The following is a 22,323-nucleotide window of genomic DNA, read 5'->3' on the forward strand; positions in this document are numbered from 1 at the left end:
AAAGGTCTTGATAGAGTGTAAAGATTTCATCTGTTTAATTAAGGATCAGAAAGGCACCGCTGACACACTGTCAGTGGTAACTGCGTATCTGGTGTGAGCAAACAAGACCTCGGGAGAAATCATTAGACCTAAGTTGGCCCGAAATTTTTATAAATACTGAAGGGCTTGGTAGTTTGTTTTCCTAGACTGTAAGCCACTTGGGAATAAAGATTAAGTCTTGTTGGTGTTGGGTAAGTCTTTGGGTACTTTTCATGGGAAAAAAACACCATATATTTTGTTCTTTGGTTCATTCAATGAATATTTTTTTTGAGCACTTAACTGTGCCAAGTTCTGTGCTGGAGAGAAATAAAATATAAATTTTTCCTCTAGAACAGATCAATTGACTCAGAACATTAGATAAAACAATTTTAGTACGTGGGATAGCGATCTTTGTCGCTGTGGGAAATTGATTAGAAGCTATGCGGGAAATGACCTCAAACAATACATGTATTGAGAAAAATCTCCTGCCAGCTGGGGCCTGGACTCTTGAAAATTTAATTACTTAGTAGATATGTGGGTGGTTTGCTTGAGAAAAGACTTAGTGGTCAGTAGTTGAAGGCATAGGAGAGAGAGCTCTGTGAAAACCGGTTGTGAGAGAATCAGAGCTTTGAGGCGAGCAGTAGGTTTAGAAAAAGGCATGACAGGGGCTGACGGATGCAGGTCTGCATGCTGCATGGAATCGTCAGTTGAAGGAGCTTTAAAGGCAGCAGAGCTGGCTCCAGAGACTTGGAGCTCAGGGGTAGAGTTCAGAGCAGGGAAGTTGTCAGCAGAATTTTGGAAGTCACTCAGTTGCATCTTGGTGGCAGCAATAAGGTCAGTTCCAACCCGGGACTAAGGAAACAGAAGCCCAAACAGGAAGCATGTTATTTCCTCTGTGGCTGGAATTGCTCTAAGGAAGATGTTGGTTTGTTAAAAAAAAAAAAAAAAAAAAAAAAAAACAGAAAAAACAAATAATTCTAAAAGATGTACATTTGCCTTTTTTTTTTTTTCAGACTCTGTTTTGCAGATCTTTTGTACCCGAAGATTTTTTTGCCATTGTAACAAAATAAGTGGGGTACTTTAAATGAATGATTGAAATCACGGTTCTGGAGAGGATACAATGGCAAAGAGGAGAGTCCAAGCAAGGCCTAGAAGGTTAGAAGTGTCCAGAAATCAATAGGAAATCATTAAAGAAAAACCACTTGATCCCCTGGGTGGTGACAGTGGAAACTGGCTCAAACTTCTGTTTACTGAGTGCCTATAAATATTATAATTTTTTCAACAACTTTTTAAAAGGGTCTATGTATCTGAGATTTAAAAAAGAAATGAACGAGATATGGCAACATGGTCTACCAGCAACATTAAACTTGTAAACCATAAATGCCAACCAGGTGTCATGCTAAAAATATGCACAGGGTACTCAGGTACATTTATATCTGGAGGAAGAGGGTAGGAAATTAGCGAAAATATTTATGAATGGGATGACTTTAAGTCTCAAAAGAGACTTAGGTGTTTTAAAAACTTAGGTGTTTGCCTAGTGAATGGGATGAGGCAGGAGGGATTGGGAACGTTGCTAGCAAAGGCAGCTTATGTAAGAAGGTGAACATGTTCTAATATCAACAAAGCATAGGGTTAAAGGGAAGAGACACAGAAATAAAGCTGGAATGTCAGACAGTCTCCAGATTACAAAGTAGAGTGCTTGCAAATGTCCATGGTTAAATTTTCAGGAATTTTGAAAGCCAGTTGTTAAACTCAGCCGCTGTAACCACTTAAATTATGTAAGCTTACACTTAAATATGTTATATTAAAAGCAAAGGTTAAATACTCAAAACGGATCACTTCCTAATTTATTTTGCTACATTTTGCTATTACTTATGTTTTCAAGGATATTTATGCTTATTGTCTCTATATGGGGTATATACTATGTAACAGTCTGGTACTGGCCATGTCTTCCCAGCTTCCTTTTATTCAGTGACGTCCCAGTGGTAGCTTTAAACCAGCTATGACAAGAGTATAGCTGGTTGTTGGCAAATGCTGCAAATCGGGGCTCCCCTCCCCACCCAGCTAGTTGTTGAATATTTACTGGCCTTGCCACTGGGCTTATGTATCACGCAAATGAGCTTGAGTGTTTTCATAGAGAAAAAGAGCCATCAGATCTGATTTAGGCGCAGGAAAAGGAGAGGGTCAGAATGACTCAAGGGTTTGATTTGTATAACAGGGGTCACGGTTACACCAATTATTGTAAGGGGACCATAAGTTGGGAGGTACATTAAGGGGGAAGATAATAGCGTTTGGACTTACTGCATTTGGGAGGGCCACCACAATCCATCCCGGTCATTCAGTTTTATGCATCTGGAGCTAAAGAGAAAAATCTGGAATGAAGGAAAGTACTTGAATCATCTGCGTGCAGATAGCAGTTAAAACCAGGAACCTGCGTGAAGTTGCTCAAGGTGAATAAGTAAGTTGCATGAGAAGAGTGCCAAGGTCAGAACAGAAGGGAGTATTAACACTACAAAGTGCATAAGGAGATGGTGTGGCATGGCCAGGGACACCTGGGGTTAAAGAGTGTCAGAACGAAGCTCCTCATCTCAATGGTCCTTTGAGAGAGGGAGGTTGGCATATAAGCGGAGAATTTCCATGTAGTAAGTTCTATCAAAAAGGCCTCAGCGGAGTGCTGTTCGTGAGAGAGCACAGAGGACCCATCGTCAAAATTCTTGGACACAGAGATGAGGATGAGGTAGGAAAGGCTTCAGTGAGAAGCTGAGATTTGAGCTTCTTTTCAAGTAGAAGTTTATCTGTCAGTAAAAATCTGAAAGCTCAAGAAAATAGAGAGGACAGTTTCTTCAAAAGACAAATTTCGTTTAAAAAAATTACCTACATTTTTCTAGGTATGTTCTCTAAATGTACCAAAACATCATATTTTTTCATTAAACCAAGTTATGCATATTACATGATTGTGTTTCTAAACTAAAAAGTGACTTTAGGTCTGTAATGAAAGGGGATCTTAAAAAGGTATATTGGGACTTCCCTGGGGGCGCAGTGGTTAGGAATCCGCCTCCCGATGCAGGGGACACAGGTTCGAGCCCTGGTCCCGGTAGATCCCACATGCTGCAGAGCAACTAAGCCTGTGCGCCACAACTACTGAGCCTACGCTCTAGAGCCCGTGCTCCGCAACAAGAGAAGCCACCGCAATGAGAAGCCTGCGCGCCGCAACGAAGAGTAGCCCCTGCTCGCCGCAACTAGAGAGAAAGCCCGCGCGCAGCAACGGAGACCCAAAACAGTCAAAAATAAATAAATAAATACATTTACATTAAAAAGACAAGTTGGAAAATCTTATTGGTTCTTTCCTTTAAAAAAAAAAAGGTATATATAAATTCCACCGATCTTCTTTCTTCCTTCAGAAAATGAGTTCCTTAGTTGTTTGTTTTTTTAACAGTTTAAAATGTAATGAAAAGTCGACATATCCCCTTTGGGCACTGCCTTGGGAATGGTTATGTCGCAAGTAATGTTCTCTTTGCTCTGTATCTCTGTGCTTTATAAAATTCAGCCTTGCCCAAAGCTCCTTTCCTTCTCTCCTCCTCACAGACCTTTCTATTGGCTGCTCAGAGAACAGCCTACCGTGTAGATATGTGTCTGGAAGTACCTGTAAGCTCAACAGATGCTGCAAAAGCAAATGTATTCTGTGGTCTCATTAGCCTTCCTCTCCACTGGCATTGACCTTATCCCCTTCCACTGCATGCACTGAGATTGTTTAGAGGGGTCATGTCGCTGCTTTTAAATCAGTGCAGGGGTTCCAGAGGATAGGCACTGAGGGCCTGCTGGCTGTTCAAGCATTTACCATGTCACTGAATACAAGGCATGGAGTGGTTTTAGAAAAAAAAAAAAAGAGCTTTGGGAGAAAAATACAAAAGCACACTAAAGGAATTAACAATGTACTAGAATACACTAAATCCCACTGCTTCAAACTCATTTGGTATTTATGATGCTAACCTCTGCAAAGCTAGATTAAATTTTAAGACAGCTTTTCATGCCTTTAGATAGTCAAGTTTCCTCCCCCTCCCTTTTCCTAGCCATTGATGGATACCATACAGCTAACATTCCAATTTGGGATCTTGAGGTTAGGAAGTTCCAATCCAGTTCAGTTTCAGAAGACCTACTCACTTCCTTGCCTCCACTTTCCTTCCTAAATCCCCAAGAATTGTGCCCTCCAATTTCTCACTGGACTGTGTTTTGTGCATATAAAAATACAAGTGAAATGGTAGTGACTCCTGCGTGTCATTGTTCTAGACGTGTTGTGCTTAACCCTTACGCTTTATTAAATAGGTTTATATTATGACATTTTACAGATGAGGAAACCTCAGGGAGGTTAAGTAAATGGCTCAGTCACAGGGCTAGTAAATGGTGAGCCAGGACTTAAACCCAAGCTCTGAAGTCTGTCTTTAACCACTATATGTACTGACTCTACAGAAATACTATGTATCTCCAATCATATTTATTACATTTTATTATAATTATGTTTAACCCTAGAAAGCTCTAAAGGGCAGGGCCCTTTCCTCATCTTTCTAATCCTCATGCCTAGCAGTGTCTGGGCAGCTTAGGCCCCGGAAGAGGCACCCTGCCATCCTCTAATAACCCATTCTAGCATCAGGCAGTGTGGTACACTGATGTATTTTTGGTTTGTAAATGATTTTTGTTTGGTATGAAAGACACCTCCTAGATTATATTGTATTGCCCTGTAGGGTATTAATCTGCTTTGTATCTGTGTCGGGGTCCCCAAGACCACCCCCAGGTTTGACAATTTTTTAGGAGGACTCACAGCTATGATTTATTACAGTGAAAAGATACAAAGCAAAATCAGGAAAGGAAAAAGGCACACAAAGTGAAGTCTGGGGAAACTAGGCATGAACTTCTAAGAATCCTCTCCTAGTACAGTCACATAAGTTGAGCTTAATTCCCCCAGCAAGGCATTGTGACAGCACATGTGAAATGTCCACCAGGGAAGTTTGTCAGAGACTCAGTGCCCAGTGTTTATTGGGAGCTGGCCACTTGGGCAGTCTCTGCTTGGCACCTACCAAAATTCCAGACTCATAGGAGAGCATTTGTCCAGTACAAACCACATTGTTTGTACAGACGATTTAGGCACAGTGAGCCACTTTGATCAGTTCTGGAATTGTTGCAGGAAGGCGGACCCCTTGCAGGGCCCGAGAGTGGGCTCTTGACTGACACTCGGAAATGAATTGTCCGAGGAGACACACGTGCTGAAAAAGCAAGAGACTTTACTGGAAAGGGACACCCAGGTGGAGAGCAGCAGGGTAAGGGAACCCAGGAGGACTGCTCTGCCACGTGGCTCGCAGTCATAGGTTTTTTTTTGTTTTTTTGCGGTAAGCGGGCCTCTCACTGTTGTGGCCTCTCCTGTTGCGGAGCACAGGCTCCGGACGCGCAGGCTCAGCGGCCATGGCTCACGGGCCCAGCCGCTCCGCGGCATGTGGGATCTTCCTGGACCGGGGCACGAACCCATGTGCCCTGCATCGGCAGGCGGACTCTCAACCACTGCATCACCAGGGAAGCCCCATAGGTTTTACTGTGATGGGATTAGTTTCCGGGTTGCCTCTGGCCAATCATTCTGACTCAGGGTCCTTCCTGGTGGCACATGCACCTCTCTGCCAAGATGGATTTCAGCGTGAGGGTTTCTGGGAGGTAGGCAGGGCATATCACCTCCTCCCTCCTCCTTTCGGCCCATCCCGAATTTTCCTGGTTAGTTTTCGGTGGCAGCACCTTGTTCTTTATTGGGACCTCCTGTTGTGAGACAACTCAGGCAAGTGGTTATCATTGTGTCTGGCCGAGGCTGGCGGTTTTGATCAACAGTTCCCTAACAGAATGCTGGGACACTCCTAAAATCCAAGTTCCCAGATGCTAGCCAAGGGCGAACTTTGTAAGCAGGTCTCTCTGAGGAGAAGCAGTCATCTGCTATGTTAACTCTTTTCAGCACAGGAATTTTATCCCAACATTCTTCAAAACCTATAAATGTTTCTGCAATTGTCCTTTGAACCAGGTTTACCATTTGCTGGTTCTCTTATTAATGAGTTAAAGAAATTTTTGACACATGCAAGCTAAATAAAGTCCAGTCAAACTTAAAAGCTAAAAGATACCAATTCAATATCAAGGTTGATTACTGCACAAGCTTATTTTAGTTATTAAAAAAAGAACTTTGGGGCATCCCTGGTGGCGCAGTGGTTGGGAGTCCGCCTGCTGATGCAGGGGACGCGGGTTCGAGCCCCGGTCCGGGAAGATCCCACATGCCGCGGAGCGGCTGGGCCCGTGGGCCATGGCCGCTGAGCCTGCGCGTCCGGAGCCTGTGCTCCGCAACGGGAGAGGCCACAACAGTAAGAGGCTCGCATACCGCAAAAAAAAAAAGAACTTTGTATTTCCCTTTCATATTTTCTTACTATCTCTACACTTTAGAAAGCCCTCTGATTTAGATGGCAATCACTTGGCTATTTGTACTTAAGCCACATATTAATAGAACAGGAATGTTTCTGCAGGTAGGTGATAATATAGATTCATTTCTTCTTTGGAATATGAAATCTGAATATGAAAATATTACATCATTGCTTAAGATGAAATTCCCCCAGTTAACTATAAGACATATAGGCCAAAATTTAAAGTGATATATATCCTTTATATATCTGTAAAGTTTTGAGCCCTTAAAAGAGAATAACCTTGATTTTAAGTTCAAATATAACATGCAGAATATAATACATAAAGTAATAGCTTTATTTTGAACTTTATTATGCTTCACTCATTTCTCTAGTCATTTTAGATTTATTTCAATAAACATTTTCCTATATCTTGTAAACTGCATTTTAAAATCAGAAATAATTTTGCAAATCTCCATATACAATGATACCAAACAAAAAACAAAAAAATCAAGTTTTATTAGCAATTCTGGCACAGTTAACATAAGCATTAGAAGGTAAACATCTCTTGAATAAAAAAATAGGAAATATTTTAATGAAAAAAATCAAGGATTGAAGGAAGGAGAACATTTTTCAAACAGCAGCTGGCACTTTCTTCACCATCTGAATCACTTGTGCAAATACACCATTAAATACTCACATGATATCTACAAAGTAGAGATAAGAGAAACAAACCTTCTAAATATCAGGGTCCTTCATCTGTTATCCAGCTTCCATCTTCTGGATCCATTACTTTACATTCCAACTAAAACTGTGATTCTAGTTAACTACAGTTGAAAGCTTATCAATTAAGTCATCAATAGTGTAAACCAGCAGTTGAATGTCCGCTTTTTCCTTCATTCGGTGATCACTATTCTTTCGGAGGATGACATCTACATCTGTGCTGACTACTCGGTCAGCAACCTGCATGGACGTATGCCATGGTACAATGTCATCCTTCATGCCGTGGAGCAATCTTATAGGGCAGTTCACAGGAATAGGACTATGTAACAAGCAGTAGTGCTCTGCTTCTTTAATGACACTGTACTGAACGCGATAAAATCCTTCTTCACTGTATTTTGATGGCATGGACCACACACCTTTCATCTCTATTTCCTTTCTTACCTATTGGGAAAAATGAGGAAAACAAAAGTATTTATGCAACATTAACACATACAATAGTCTTAATTCAAGAAAAGCAGTCTTTGAAGAAGGGGAAAACAGATAAAAATATAACGATGATAATTATCAGTAATTAATTACTATGTGCGAGGAGCTGTGACAAGTATTTTCCACATAGTATCTCATACGATCCTGATACTATCTGTTCTTATTTCATTTTTACAAAAGAGGATATTAAAGTTAGAGTAATACATATGTTTAAAGTTGAAAGGTAGTTAACTGCTGTAACTAGGATTCAAACAGATTTAACTAACTTTAACGTGTAATATCTTAAAAATCAGGTATTGCTTCATTCCAACTTGAAAGGGAAAATGAAGGGGAGAAAAGTACAATAATTTCTTGGAATCAGCACAGGTGGCATTCATATTACATAAAACCAAATCTTGGGAATAAAAATTGTTTACATTTAAAAACCATGAAACTGAAAGTGCATATACGAGAAGTTAGTAAAATGGGGATGGGGTGGGAGAAGGAGAAGAAGAAAGCATAGTGCTAAAAAAGAAAAGTAAGACAGTGGTTATTCTGGGGCAACCATATACACCCAATTTTATCCTGAATATTAAAAAAATGTAGTTTTTGCCTTTTAGAGTTCTATGGAATGAGAAAAAATTTGTTTGTTGTTGTGGATGACAAAGAAGTCTTCCAAATACTTCCTGAAAACTGAGCATGGTATCATTTCTACCCTTAAAATAAAACGCTGGGTATTCTTTGATTCTTGAAGAATTTCTATTTTTTACATTATAATTTGTCTTAAACAATTTTTCTAGTTAAAGTAACATATACTCATTATAGAAACGTGGAAAATATAAAAAGCATAAAAAGGGACTTCCCTGGTGGTGCAGTGGTTAAGAATCCGCCTGCCAATGCAGGGGACACGGGTTCAAGCCCTGGTCCAGGAAGATCTCACATGCCGCGGAGTAACTAATCCTGTGTGCCACAACTACTGAGCCTATGCTCTAGAGCCCATGAGCCACAACTACTGAGCCCTCGTGCCACAACTACTGAAGCCCACATGCCTAGAGCCTGTGCTCCGCAACAAGAGAAGCCATGGCAATGAGAAGCACACACGCTGCAAGAAGAGTAGCCCCCACTCGCCTTAACTAGAGAAAGCTCACACGAGACCCAACGCAGCCAAAAATAAATTAAATAAATAAAAAACAAAACAGGGCTTCCTTGGTGGCGCAGTGGTTAAGAATCTGCCTGCCAGTTCACGAGACACCGGTTTGAGCCCTGGTCCGGGAAGATCCCACGTGCCGCGGAGCAACTAAGCCCGTGCGCCCTAGAGCCCGTGCTCCGCAATGAGAAGCCACAACAATGAGAAGCCTACGCACGGCAGGGAAGAGCAGACCCCGTTCGCCGCAACTAGAGAAAGCCGGTACACAGCAATGAAGACCCAACGCAGCCAAAAATAAATAAATAAATAAATTTATTAAAAACAAAACCAAAAAACTCTACCTTTTTTTTTAAAAAAAAAAAGCATAAAAATAAATAAATCACCATAATCCTATTTCGTGGATATAACAACCATTATTATTCTGGCTTATTTCCTTCCAGTATTTTTCTACATGTGTTTGGTTTTTATACATACAATATGTAAAACACTTAGCTATTACAATTCATATACAGTTTTCAGCGCTGGCTTATTTATTCAATATATATATTTCTGGGTTTTAAAAGATTCTATTAAAAGTTTTTAAAGGCTGCATAATTGTCCACTATAATGCATCTAAGATAATTAACTTGACCATTCCCACACTGCTGAATACTTCCATGAACATCTTTGAACATAAAGGTTTATATGCATATAATAAATTCTTTGGAAAGATTATCACAACTTGAACTAGTAAATCAAGATGTAAATAGCTTTAAGCCTCTTGCAACCATATAATATGAAGGGCATTTCTGTCTAGAAAAACAGATGGACATCTTATCAAAAATAAAGAAAAATATAAGGAAAGAAAAGCTACATACAACAGATTTCAAAAATTTTGTATTTAAATTTTCAATGAAAACATTATTTTTCCACATTTAAAACTGTTGACTTATTACAAATACAAAGAGGCAAAAATGAATTTAAACAGTAAAATATGTATGATATAATCTGTGTACTTAGGAATTTTAATGTCTTTTATAAAATTCCAAAAAGATTTGATTCAGTGTAAAAGCTGTATATCTGAAACCTAGACTTCTAAATATCTATATCCAAATGATTTAAAATTAGTGGAAGCCTAAAAAAACTATAAAATATATGAACCTATATTAGTATCATGGGGTACTTTGCATTAAAGCAACATATGAATCAAATATTTAAAGTAAAAATGATATTCTGTTACCATCAAGCTACTCATGACTGTTCCTGAATTGGTAATTTCAGTAATAAGAACTTAGTCTCATTGATTATTAGATGAAGTGGGAACTATGTTAATTACTGAGACATAATTAATAATAGTTGTATTTTAAGCATCATTGCCCACCCCAACTAGCTCTGTTATCTGCTATTGAGTTGAATGAATATTGTCCATTTGAAGAACAAACTTAACAAAATCTTATATGTCCCAAAGCCTCAGAAAGTACAGAAATAGCAAAAACAGTATTAATCAGAGAAAATGTACAATATACATAATTTCTACACCAAGAAGAAACTAACAAGGCAATGTGGCTGTGAAGCTTAGACTCCAACAGCTGTGCAACCTGCCTGACGCCCTCTACTGTCCAAAGAAGCAGACAATGATTAGAGTTAGTTAAGAGGTAAGTCAAGTTCCTACATAATGAGTAATGCTGGGTCTTAACAGTAATGCTGGGCTAAAGTAAACAGTAATGCTGGGCTAAAGAAGACAGTAAAAACCTCCACCTCCATTCCCTTGACACTGCTAGTACTGGCTGTCTATGTGGAGAAGAAGAGATAGTGGTCCTAGTGTCTCTGCTCTTTCTTTACACATGCTTTTAAGTTAATAAGGGTCAACATGTTTCTGTTTAAGGATTTTTGCTGGTCTGATTTAGGATTAGCAAAGATGTACCCTGATTTGCAGGCTATAGATCTTCTCAGTCACTTACAGGGTATCTACCATGTCTTCCCTCTGAGTGACGGATACACACACACAAAAATAAATGTACACAGATCTTGTCATTTACCAATAACCTCCCAAAATTGTTTAATCAATTCTTTTCCAGTAGGCCATCTTCTTGAAATAATTTCCTATCATGAGAAGCACTGCATGACTGAGTTAGAGAACAGAGTAAGGGGTCCAAGGTTTACATGCAGAAGGATACAATGGTAGGAAAAATTAGCAGCATGAGGACATGGAGCAACCATGTATAAGAAACAATCAAGAAAGTGAAAACAATTCAGAAATAGGAGGTAAGTGCAAAGAAGATCAGCTTTGTAATTTCAGCTCTGATAGGAAATCATATGAAGAACCTGACTATGCAGACAATGCCATTCTTAAGGAAATGGAAAGAACAATGTGAACTAAGAATAAACAGAACAGAGAGTACATGGCACTGAATTCAATGCCGAACTTGAGGCAAATTCAATGACATTCCACCATTCAACACCACACAGGCTTTTTTTCTTCTTTTGCTTTTCCTCCCCCTCCTGCTCCCCCACTCTGTAGAGCAGTGGTTCTCACACTTCCCCTGCGGGCTTGGTTAAAACAGATTACTGGGCCCCACTCCCAGTTTCTGATTCAGCTGGTCTTGGTGAAGCTCAAGAATATCCATTTCTACAAGTTCTCAGGTGATGCTGTTGCTGCTGGCCTCGGGCCTGCACTTTCTGAACCACTGCTCCGACTGTTTTTCTTTCTGCTAGGGTCTTAGTCCCACAAGTGAAATTTAGAGCCCTAGGAAACATATGCCCAAGGAGAACTTAATTGATTGCAAAACAAAAAAACAACATACACAAAAATAAACAGCTATTACCCACCATTTTTTTATCCTTGCAGACAACTGAAGTGCTTAAACGTATGTCCAATAATAAAGTATAATAAACGAATTCCCTTCCCAATTATTCCAGAAACCTTATTTCTATCATGAGTTACTGAAGAACATGCTAATGGTGAAAAGCACCTTCTTTTTTTAAAGGTGAGAATTAGGAGTAGAAAAAGAATGCTAACTTAGTATCTAGGCCAGGAATGGCAAGTCTCATCTCCTGTGTATGACTGACAGTGTGTGCTCAGATAACTCTTCTGAGAGAGGATCTGAGGCTTTCAGGCTAAAAAAAAAAAATAGTTTCATAATTGATTAGCCGTCTTAACATGGTCATAGAATAGGTACTATTTCCCAGAAGCCACAAAATAAGACTAAGAGTTCCAAAAAGAGATCACGATGTATAATTCAAATAAACAAATGTGGTTAATAAAATGTTGCTAAAACAAGAAATTTAAAGTGTGATTTCATTCATGTGGCTCAAATATTTGGCAAAATGATTTGAAGTGACTGTGAAAAAAAGAAAACCTTAAACAGGAGACCAAATAGTTAAAGAAGGCAAAGAAATGGTATACAAAAAGGCAGTTAAGACAAAATTTGGGCCAGTGTAACAAGTCAAAGGACAGATGACACATGAACAAAATTCAAAGAGGGAGCAAAATGACAGGAGGGATACACGGAGGTTGCCTGGGACTTACCTCAACAGGAAGCTGATTAAACTGTGTCACTAGGCTATCCACAGCTGTCGCTACACCAATAAGAGCAACAACCTTTTGTGGCCGTGCGATTGCAGCATGAAGCATAAGCCATCCACCGAGGCTAGATCCAACTAGTATCTAAAAATAAAAACATGTAGTTTTAAAGAGGAATTTCTTTTTCTTTTCTGTAAGGCAGTGAATAATTTCATAGAATGTATATACTTTCTTTCTCTATATTCATTGGCTCCCAGACTTTTAATATTTGGCACAAAGTAAAATTAAGATTACGATTACATTTTGTTAAAGTATTAGGTTTATAATAGAGAATAAACTAGACAAATAAAATTTGTAAAATGAAAAGTAAAATGCTACCTTCGTTTTATGAGAAAGTGAAAATAATAGAACTGATTGATTTGATATTGAAATATAAAAATGGATTGTTAAGACATTTAAAATATTAAATAAATTTTCACATCTAAAGAAACAGCTCAAATGTCATGAGGTTGCAGTCAACAATTATCATCATATTTAACAAAAATAGTCACCTGTGGTCCTTCAGCTAAGTCATCAATTATAGAAAGAACATCTTTTCTCCATTTTCCCACTGTGCATTCTTCTAAGTTACCATCTGAATTTCCAACTCCTGAGTAATCAAACCTGGAAAAAGAGAAAACATATCTATATTTAGATATCTATGTATTTGCTTCTCTAATTTTTAAGGAAGACAGCAATCATTATTACAATGTCTAAAATATATTAAAGTAAAACTGTGAAGTCAATATGTATTTCAGCAAATCCTACTGTCTTAACCTTCAAAGATCTCTCATAGCCACTTACTTTCTCACCTCCTCCACTGCTGCCAGCCTGGTCCAAATCACTATCCTCTCTTGACTGAACTAATGCAAGTCTCCTAGTAGATCTCCATTTTCATTTTTCACCCTCAAAGTCTATTCCCCACACAGTAGTCAGTGATCCTTTTAAAACAAAAATCATGTCTTGCACAAACCTTCCAAAGGCTTTGTATAATCTTCAAATAAAATCCAAAGTCCTTACCATCCTCTAGCCCCTAACTACCTCTCTGATCTCATTGCTTACTGTTCTCTCTCCCTCCCAGTTGTATCCTTACTTTCCTTTTTGAAGTTAATGGAATATAGCACCCACATTCCTGCCTCAGGAGTTTTACAACAGCTCCTCCTTCCACGTGGACTACTCTACTCCAGATATCCACTCAGATTGCTCCCTCACTTCATTTAGGCCTTTGGCTCAAATGTTATATCTCCGTAAGTCTTCTCTGACCATTCAACCTAAAGTTGTGCTTCTTTCATCATTCTCTAGCTCCTTACCCTGCTTTATTCTCTTTATAGCAAATATTGCTACCTGACAATACACATATTTGATTATTGGTTTGTGGTCTATCTCCCACACTAGAATGGAAGCTCCATATGGGCAGATTGTTTTGTTCACACTGCTTTCCCAGTGCCTAGATCAGTCCCTTGCACATGGTAAGTGCTAAGCGTTATGTTTACTCAATTAGTAGAAGGAAAAGAGAAGTCCAGAATCAAATTCATCATCACTAGCTCCTCCTCTTGGTTTTCTTTCCTTCCAACTTCCTAGTTCCCCAGGCTCAGAGTCTGTTTGATCTGTGAACTTTACCTCTCCTTCAAGGTCTCAATTCAATAAATCATGAAGTATCATACCACTCCTGCAGACTGCCCTAAACCCTAGTCATACTGAACTACTCCCAATTCCTGGATAAGCCCTTTCCTAACTTTGAGACTTTGCATGCTGTTCCACTGCCTAAAAAGCCTTCATTCCCCATCAGTCCCCTGCATCGGCAGGCGGACTGTCAACCACTGCGCCACCAGGGAAGCCCCCAATTAACACTTTTCATATTGTGTGTTGTAATCAAGTTTTAAATATATGTCTCTGACTAGAATGTCAGTTCTTCAAGGGCAGACTGTTTTATTTCAAGTTTGTTTTTCCGCAGGGTATAGAACACTGCCTGCCCTGTACTACCCTCACTCTCTCATTTTTTCTCACATGCACCCCTTTCTCCTCAGTTTGGTAAGACTGGTGTCTTGGTGCAGGTCTTTCTCATCTTAAACCTCCCCTATCACAGCAGCCTCCTCATTGTGTCATTCTTTCTCCAAATGGACCTACTTTATACTGTCAGGTTTTGTCTGACACATTGTATTGATATGACATTAATTTCAATGCCTTCCTGTGATATATAACATAAAAATTTAGTGCTTTAGCCTGTTTTTAAAGAACGTATTTTAGTCATCTCAGATTGACCTTTTATTTCTTCTGATGAAACTACTGCTTTAGTCAAACTGATCAACTTGCTGTTCCTAAAAAAGACTACGTTTTCTGTCTCTGTTTTACGCTTCACCCATTTCCTTCAAGTGGAATATCTTCTCCCATCACCTTCATTACTAATATCCCCTCTCAGAGCTTAGTCCAAATGAAATTTTGCTGGAAAGACTTCCCAGACAAGCTGAAAAAAAAAAAAAAAAAACTCTACCTAATGAAACTTGGATAGAATTCACTTTTATTAGTCACAATCATTTTATTATATCCTGCTCTACAAGACAGCTTATGTATTTGTGTCTCATCATTCCTATGAGACTGTAAAGATCCTAGAGGGGAAATACCATCATCTTGTTTTTGTTTCTGCATTCTCCACAGTGGCTAGCATGTGAACCTCACACACTGAGTACTATAATACATATTAAATGAATAGAAGTAGAACGTAAAAGTATAAAGAACTATTTTATTTAAATTTAAAGTATTCAGTATTTTTCTGATTCTTAAAATCTGGTGAAAACTATTAAATCCTAATGTTTTTCGTGTACTTGAAGAATATATATGTGATATATAGTGTATACTCATTTTCTTAGAGATAAGGGGTTAAAAAGTGATGGAGGGACTTCCCTGGTGGTGCAGTGATTGGGAGTCTGCCTGCCAATGCAGGGTACACGGGTTCAATCCCTGATCCGGGAAGATCCCACATGGCACAGAGCAACTAAGCCCACGTGCCACAACTGCTGAGCCTGCACTCTAGAGCCCACAAGCCACAACTACTGAGCCCGCATGCCACAACTACTGAAGCCCGTGCACCTAGAGCCCATGCTCCACAAGAGAAAACACCACAATGAGAAGTCTGCCAATCGCAACAAGGAGTGGCCCCTGCTCGCTGCAACTAGAGAGCCCGTGTGCAACAACGAGGACCCAATGCAGCCACAAATAAATAAATAAAATAAAATTTAAAAATAAGTAAATAAAAGTGATGGAGAAAGAAATTAAAATTAGGTATGAAGTGAAGTGGTTTTGGATCCTAGGGAAATAGCGTAACAAGGCAGCTACTGAAGTCTAAATCACGGTTATTATTTCTCCTCAATCCAGGGGATATAGAAGACAGATCAGGGAGAAGAGGGGAGAAAGACACCAACTAATTCTCCTCTAGCCCCCTCCGTGGGCAATCACACATCTCTACTTGCTGTATTTTGTTTACAGTTGCCTTCCAACTACATGGTGAAAATGCAAAACAGATGTAGAGGGCCTTCAAAAAGGAAAATATAAACATTCAGTGATACTAATAGGTGACAATATAGTTCATTCCTGCTGAACCCTAACCAAGTGACAAAGATAATTAAAAAACATTCAGCAGTTTAAAACTTTTAAACATAGTAATGCAATTCTGTCTTAGCAGCCCCAATACTCTGGAACATATTCCCAAATCTAAAATTTTAAATTTTATTAGAAATAATTATCAGAGAAGACCAGCCCTAAAACCATGTGTTTCTGAGCTCCGACTCACTCTTATTTTAGGCATGGTGGCAGGATATTAAAAAACCATTTACACAGAACCGTATGTACTATTCCTTGTGTAATATACAGAACTAACCATTTCCTCATTCAAGATCTAAGTTTCACAGACAAAATCACAACAAAAGTAAACTGAGAAATTGGGAGTATAAATAGAAGATAAAATCTCTTATAACAAGTTAAAATGCAATCAGTAGCTAATAGTGATTAGATTGAAATGAAGTTTGATGAAAGCAAATAAAAAGGAACCTGATCAAATTAAAAATTGTAATGAAGGGCTATACTTTATAAAGTTTTATAAAGATACACTTAGGCTACATTTTAATACAGTATCACATAATTGCCTGTATACATTATAATTTCATTCTCATTACTTAATATACCTTTAAAAAGAAAATTTATTTCACATGCATCCAAAATGCAGAAAACCCCCTTATATGTCCTGTAGGGAGCTAGGAACTGGTTATAGCTCTCATAGTCTCAATTTAAATTCGAGAACTGATAAAATGGGGATTTCTTGAGTCAAATTCTTCGGGGGACAAAGAAGGAGAATGGTGGCAAGTTTTCTGATATCATCATGTTTTGCTCAGGGTAGTCCTCCCCTTCCTGGATAGCTCTTCCTTCTTACCCAAATCCTAACTATTTTTCAGTGTTCCTTTATGAAGTTTTTTCTATCTACTTCGACTCCTAGTTTTCTCTCACCTTATACAATTTAGTATCCGGCTCTTTGACATAATCACATTTTGATGAATATTTCTGTCTAATTTCCCATATGTATTTTATCTTGCATTTCCCCACCCTGATTAAAAGATCCTTACAGGCAACGACCATGTTTTATAATTCTTTGTATATTTCACAGCACCAGTATAGTGCTAGAAAGTCTACCTGTAAAAAATACTCCAGAGTTCTGATCATGAAAATGAAATAATTCAGTTAATTTGATAACAGGAATGAGACAAAATTCATACAATTGACATAATTTTTGCTAATATATTGAATAGATAAAAGTCTTATTTTTAATTCTAAAAGTTTAAAAAATTTTATTTCTAATTATTTTTTATTTTATTTCTAAAAGCTGTATTTTCTAGACCTATTGAGTGAATGTTAGTGAAACTCTTCTAAAAACTAGATAAATAGATTTTTAGGTTGCTAGTGCTAGAAAAGAATTCAGAAATTATCTTTCGTCCAATCTCCTCCTTTTTATGATGAAGAAAATAGGTCCAGCATTTATTAACTGACTCATCTCATCAGTTATTGCTAGCATTAATTCTAGAGCCCATGTTTCCTGAATTCCAGGCCAGTGTTCTTTTTACTAAACCATACTATCTCTTCTGGCAAATCAGGCGCTAAATAAATGATTGTTATAAGTAAACAAATCTAATAACAATGTAAACACATGATTTTAGTAAAATAATTATCAGTATGAAATATTAGGAACTGTGAAATCAAGTAGTAAGCAACACATCTCCTTATTTATGCTTATACATATTCAGGCTACAGAAGTGAAAGAAAAGAAACTCAGTGGAAATGCGAATTATACAATATTAATTTTACAATACTTTTAAACACATATATTATTTTAAACTACATATTTTAAAAGGAAATAAACAGTGGTCAAATAAATGTCCGTAAGTCCCCAAAGGAAAACCACAATATAATTACGAGATTACAAAAAAGCCAATTAGTATACTGGTTTGTTGTCATGTTAGAATATTGTTTCTAAAGAGCTAAGTTACCACTAGTTTTTTTCTGCCACCATTGTTGGTGTGGCACAAAGACCTTTATTTATTTATTTTTGTTTTTTGTTTTGTTTTGGCAGCGTGGCTTGTGGGATCTTAGTTCCCAGACCACGGATTGAACCTGGACCCTCAGCAGTAAGAGCTCGGAGTCCTAACCACTGGACTGACAAGGAATTTCCCACAAAGACCTATAAAAAAGGCCTTTTAAAGGCTGCACTTTACAAGAACCCTAAATAACAAGATGAAAGTTTACAGACCATTAAAATAAATTAATCCATAAAAATGCTGACATTTGTTCCAGTTGGTTAGAGCAGAAGTAATTCTCTACTGCCATAGTAAATGGTAGTAATATTTTCTCTAAAATATGTTGTTCCTACCTTATATAGGCGTGACCTAGAGATTTGCAAAACTCCTCAATCGCCAATGCTTTTGTACCATTCATATTAGACATATAGCCAGGGATGAAGATAATTCCTGGACTTTTGCCTTTTAGCCTCTTATAAGCCAGGTTTGGAAGGTCTGGTCGACTAAGGAAAGAGATTGATGTCTTTTGTCTGCAAGCTAAACAAAATACACAAAACATAGTTTGCAAACACAGTTTTTCGAAAACCATACATATTTTTAATCTTAACTTTCTTAACTCATCAAATTGATGTCAAATACTATTTCCATTTAATAGAAAAAAATACAGATGTGAAGTATTAAAGTCACAAGTCTGTGCATGGTATCTTTTAAAATGTCACAATCAGTGTCTTCTCTGAGCAAGGTCCAATCAGGATTCTTCCAAAATACACAATGAGAAGGAAATTTGAAGGCAACAAAAGACACAGAGACTTGTCAAAAATGTTTTTCTGTTGCTGCTATATCATCTGTCCCAAATAGTATCAATCAACATTCAGATTTACCTATACTAGTTTTAGCCCTTTCTTGTGAGATTTGTCTTCTTTAAAATTTTTTTTAATGTTTAAGGGATTTCACATTCTCTACTTTTTAGTGGGGAGGGGGAGAAACAAGTTTGGTCTGCCCTTGGGAAGTTGTTTCAAAGGTAGAGGTGCTGTGCCCCTTTTATTACTGATTCCCTCTCCACCCATAAAATCATGGGCCATGGTAACAGCCAATCGTGATTCCATATCTGCTGAGGCAGGTTCAATGAGCAGTTTCCTTACAAGTAACCTTGAATAAGTGCATGATAATACCATTTTTGGAAAAAGATTTCTCATAGGACTCCCAATCACTGTGTTTTATTTGTTGGCCTGGTTTTCTGTGAATGGTACACACAAATCTTAGTTCAAGTACAAAGGCACAATGGGTAAACCTTACAAGATTGTTCCATTTCATTATTTTTAAAGTTCCTTCCCTACTGTAAAATCAATACTTGCTCTTAAAAAATGTAAAGACATTTAAAAAAAAAAAGTCATTTATAATCCCACTTTCTTCTTCCAAAGAAACTAGGCTTGTGTACTCCCTTAACAGTCTTTTTCTGGACCAACGGAATCTCTTTTTTATTACATGAAACCTTTCTCTACTTTATTGTGGCTAATTAAAACTTCTCACTCTCTTCCATGTAAGCTAATAAAGTTTTCCTCATTTTGGATCTGAGAAGTCGATTTTTTTAAAAACTGAATTGAAGCCCTTAAAGCTATCCCTTTTATATGTAATCCTGTTTCAGAGTTTCAATGTATAGTGAAATATGCCAAATTTAAAACTTTTAGTGAAAAACAAGGCTAGTAGGAGCCACTTATGTTGGTTGACAGATTGCAGCAGCAAAAATTTCATTTCCCATTTCCTTAGCACTCCAAACTTCCTTCATATCCTCTCTTCCATATTACTTTCCAACAGGAAATTCTCCATGAGATAATTACAATTTGTTTAATCTTGGTGAGTTATAACATTATAGAAAGATCTTCGTACTGCAAGAATTAGCTCAAAGTCTGGGGCATAAGTGTTCAATGAATGTTTACTAAACAGTAAAAGAGTATCATATTCTAGTTAATGTAATGACATACTATACTTTGCTAGAAAAACAGTTATATAACAGCCTTTTGGTTGTGTACAATTAAATGTAAGTTAAACTGATAATATGCTTAAAATTTTTAACTCAAAGGGTATTTGCCATGACAATTCCCATTCCAAGCACGATGCATCTGACAGCTGTCTGGCAAGGGTGTGAACACAACAAAACAAAAAAATAAAAAGACATAATTCAGAAAGACAGACTACATATATGGGAGTTGGGAGTGGAGGTAGGGTGGGACGGAGAAGAATCAAGCACAAGGAACGGAAATATTCAGGGGCTCTAATTTTTCGTCCAAATTCTAGTTTCCTTTGTAGAGTAATGACTACGGTTTTTACTGGGCTTCGATCATGGAAAAAAAAAAAGAACAAAAAACTAGAAATTAGGCTTGATAACGGCGTTTATACTTTTCCAAAGAAAATGTTCATACTTTAAAATCGCTCAAGTCAAGGGAGGGCAGGTCTAAGCATCTTAACAGTCACGATCTGTAAACCCTTTAGAACTAGCAGAGAAGAGCAAAAGCAACTAATAATCAAACGCATTAAATGCACATCTGAATGTTTCCTAATGTTGGCGCTTAACAAAGGGGAGGCGGGCAGAGAGGATCCTTAGACTGCAGAGCGTAACGCCACCAACGGCCCGGGCTGTCCAGAATACCCCAGGGCCCGGCAGAGCTCTCCTCACAGCCTTCACCAGAATTGTCGAAAGCGCCTAGAACTGGGGTACTGAGAACCGGGGAAGGGCATTTCTGAACGGGGCGCCAAAAACGCATGGCACAGGAACTGCCGGAATCCGGGATGTTCGAAAGTACGCGTCCTACTCCAGCCTTTCGGACACTGACCTGGGAGCCACCGTGGCGCCCGCTCGGCCTTCGGTGCAAGTAACGTGCTGAGCCCACGGTGGAAGCCGAAGGAGACGGCCATCCAGCCCCACCTGCGACAAGGTACCCAAGAGGTCAGACCCACCCTCGCCATCTTCCCAACAGCCCCTGCGCCCCGCGCCGACCTACAGAGACGCACAGCGCCCAGAAACTGAGCTTGCGCATGCGCCGCCCTCTGGAAGACGCAACTTGGTAAACAGCGCCTGTCCGAGTTTCGACCCCCGGAGAGCGCACATGCGCAGAGCGTCGTCGCTCTTCCCAGCCTTTCGCTGTTGGGCTGTTCTGTCGGGGAGGTGCGGTCTGTGAGTTTGGGATGTTTTGAGCGCCCTCTGTAGGCTGCTTTCTCGGTGGGTAGATACCCCAGGACTGGAAGCGAGGAGAGTAACCCCACCCACCGTTCCTAGATAGGAAACCATCTCATCATCCCGATGACAGTACGGAGCTGAAACATAAAGTGCTAGACTTGCTGCGTTACAAGTAGTTCTCACCCCCTGACAGTTTTGACCTGTACCGGAAATGGTTTGAAGATCTGACCTTAATCCTGCTTGTATAAACGCCTGGAGTGGAATCGAACTTTCGCCGCTCCTTCGCCCTTTTAAAGTTTGTTTTAGCTCTTTGTATGCCTGACTGTTGAAATACTCTGACCCCTGTCTCATACTATACGCAAAAATAAATTCCAGTAGATAAACGGTCTCAACAGAAGAATAAAACCGGAATAGTTCTGTTCACCCTGCTCCTAGAAATGATCAGAAAAAATATATAATTCCAATAAAATTGGCCAACAGCTGTGATAGGCAGTTCATATATGTAAACATGATGATCAACCTCACTAACTGAAAAATTGGAATTAAAAAAATAACCCATGCCATTTTTCCTACCCATCAGATTGGCAAAAGTTAAAAAGAACAACTATTGTTCTTTTTAACCTTTTTCCGGCAAGGAAGCTGGGCAATGGGCACTCATGTATGGTTGGTGGGAGGGTATACTGACAAACTCTTTTTGTCAAGTAACCTGACCACCTATGGCAATTTAAAATATGCATCATTTTCAATGCCCTTTGACCCAATGGCCCCAATTTGTGACTATCCTATAGAAAATACTAGTTTATAAGGATGCATATTATCTACTAGAGCACCACTTTTAGAGGCAAACAGAAGAAAAAAATGGAATGGCCAATTTAAAAAAATGGTTGAATAAACTGTGGTACAAGGCTTTCTGGATTCCTGCTCTGACACCCTTCAAAGCAATTCTTGGAGGCCTCAAGCATCAACAAGTAAGGACTAGTTTTTTTTGTTGTTGTTTGTTTTCTATTTCAAAGTTACTGTAGCTGGTTTAATACTGGATACAGTGAATCCAACCTATCTTTGGAGTCTTGAGAACCTGTCCTATTAGAACACACCAGAAAAGCTGGATAAATAAAAACTTAATAGATCTCTTTCTTGAGAGGTGTATTGCCAGAAACACCTCCTTGACAGCTGCTTGATTTAGCAACTTTCTCCAAAAGCTGCTGAGCTATTTTGCTAGTTCTCCGTTAAGTCTGTTGTAGACTCTAAAGTGACTAAAATCACTAAGGTGATGCCCAATG

General features: G+C 38.7%; 1 protein-coding gene across 1 annotated transcript; it reads right to left on the minus strand.

Moving 5' to 3' along the window:
* Positions 1 to 6,815: 6,815 nt before the first annotated feature.
* On the minus strand, positions 6,816 to 21,122 carry ABHD10 (abhydrolase domain containing 10, depalmitoylase). The gene is made up of 5 exons (XM_079922324.1): positions 20,700 to 21,122; positions 18,222 to 18,405; positions 12,823 to 12,934; positions 12,278 to 12,415; positions 6,816 to 7,598 (listed from the first exon to the last, which is right to left on the minus strand). Exons 1-5 carry the CDS (start codon positions 20,830 to 20,832, stop codon positions 7,254 to 7,256), a joined length of 912 nt encoding a protein of 303 aa, XP_079778450.1. The 5' UTR covers positions 20,833 to 21,122; the 3' UTR covers positions 6,816 to 7,253.
* Positions 21,123 to 22,323: the final 1,201 nt, after the last annotated feature.

The sequence above is a fragment of the Stenella coeruleoalba genome (assembly GCF_951394435.1).
Source record: "Stenella coeruleoalba genome assembly, chromosome: 5".
NCBI classification, from domain to species: domain Eukaryota; kingdom Metazoa; phylum Chordata; class Mammalia; order Artiodactyla; family Delphinidae; genus Stenella; species Stenella coeruleoalba.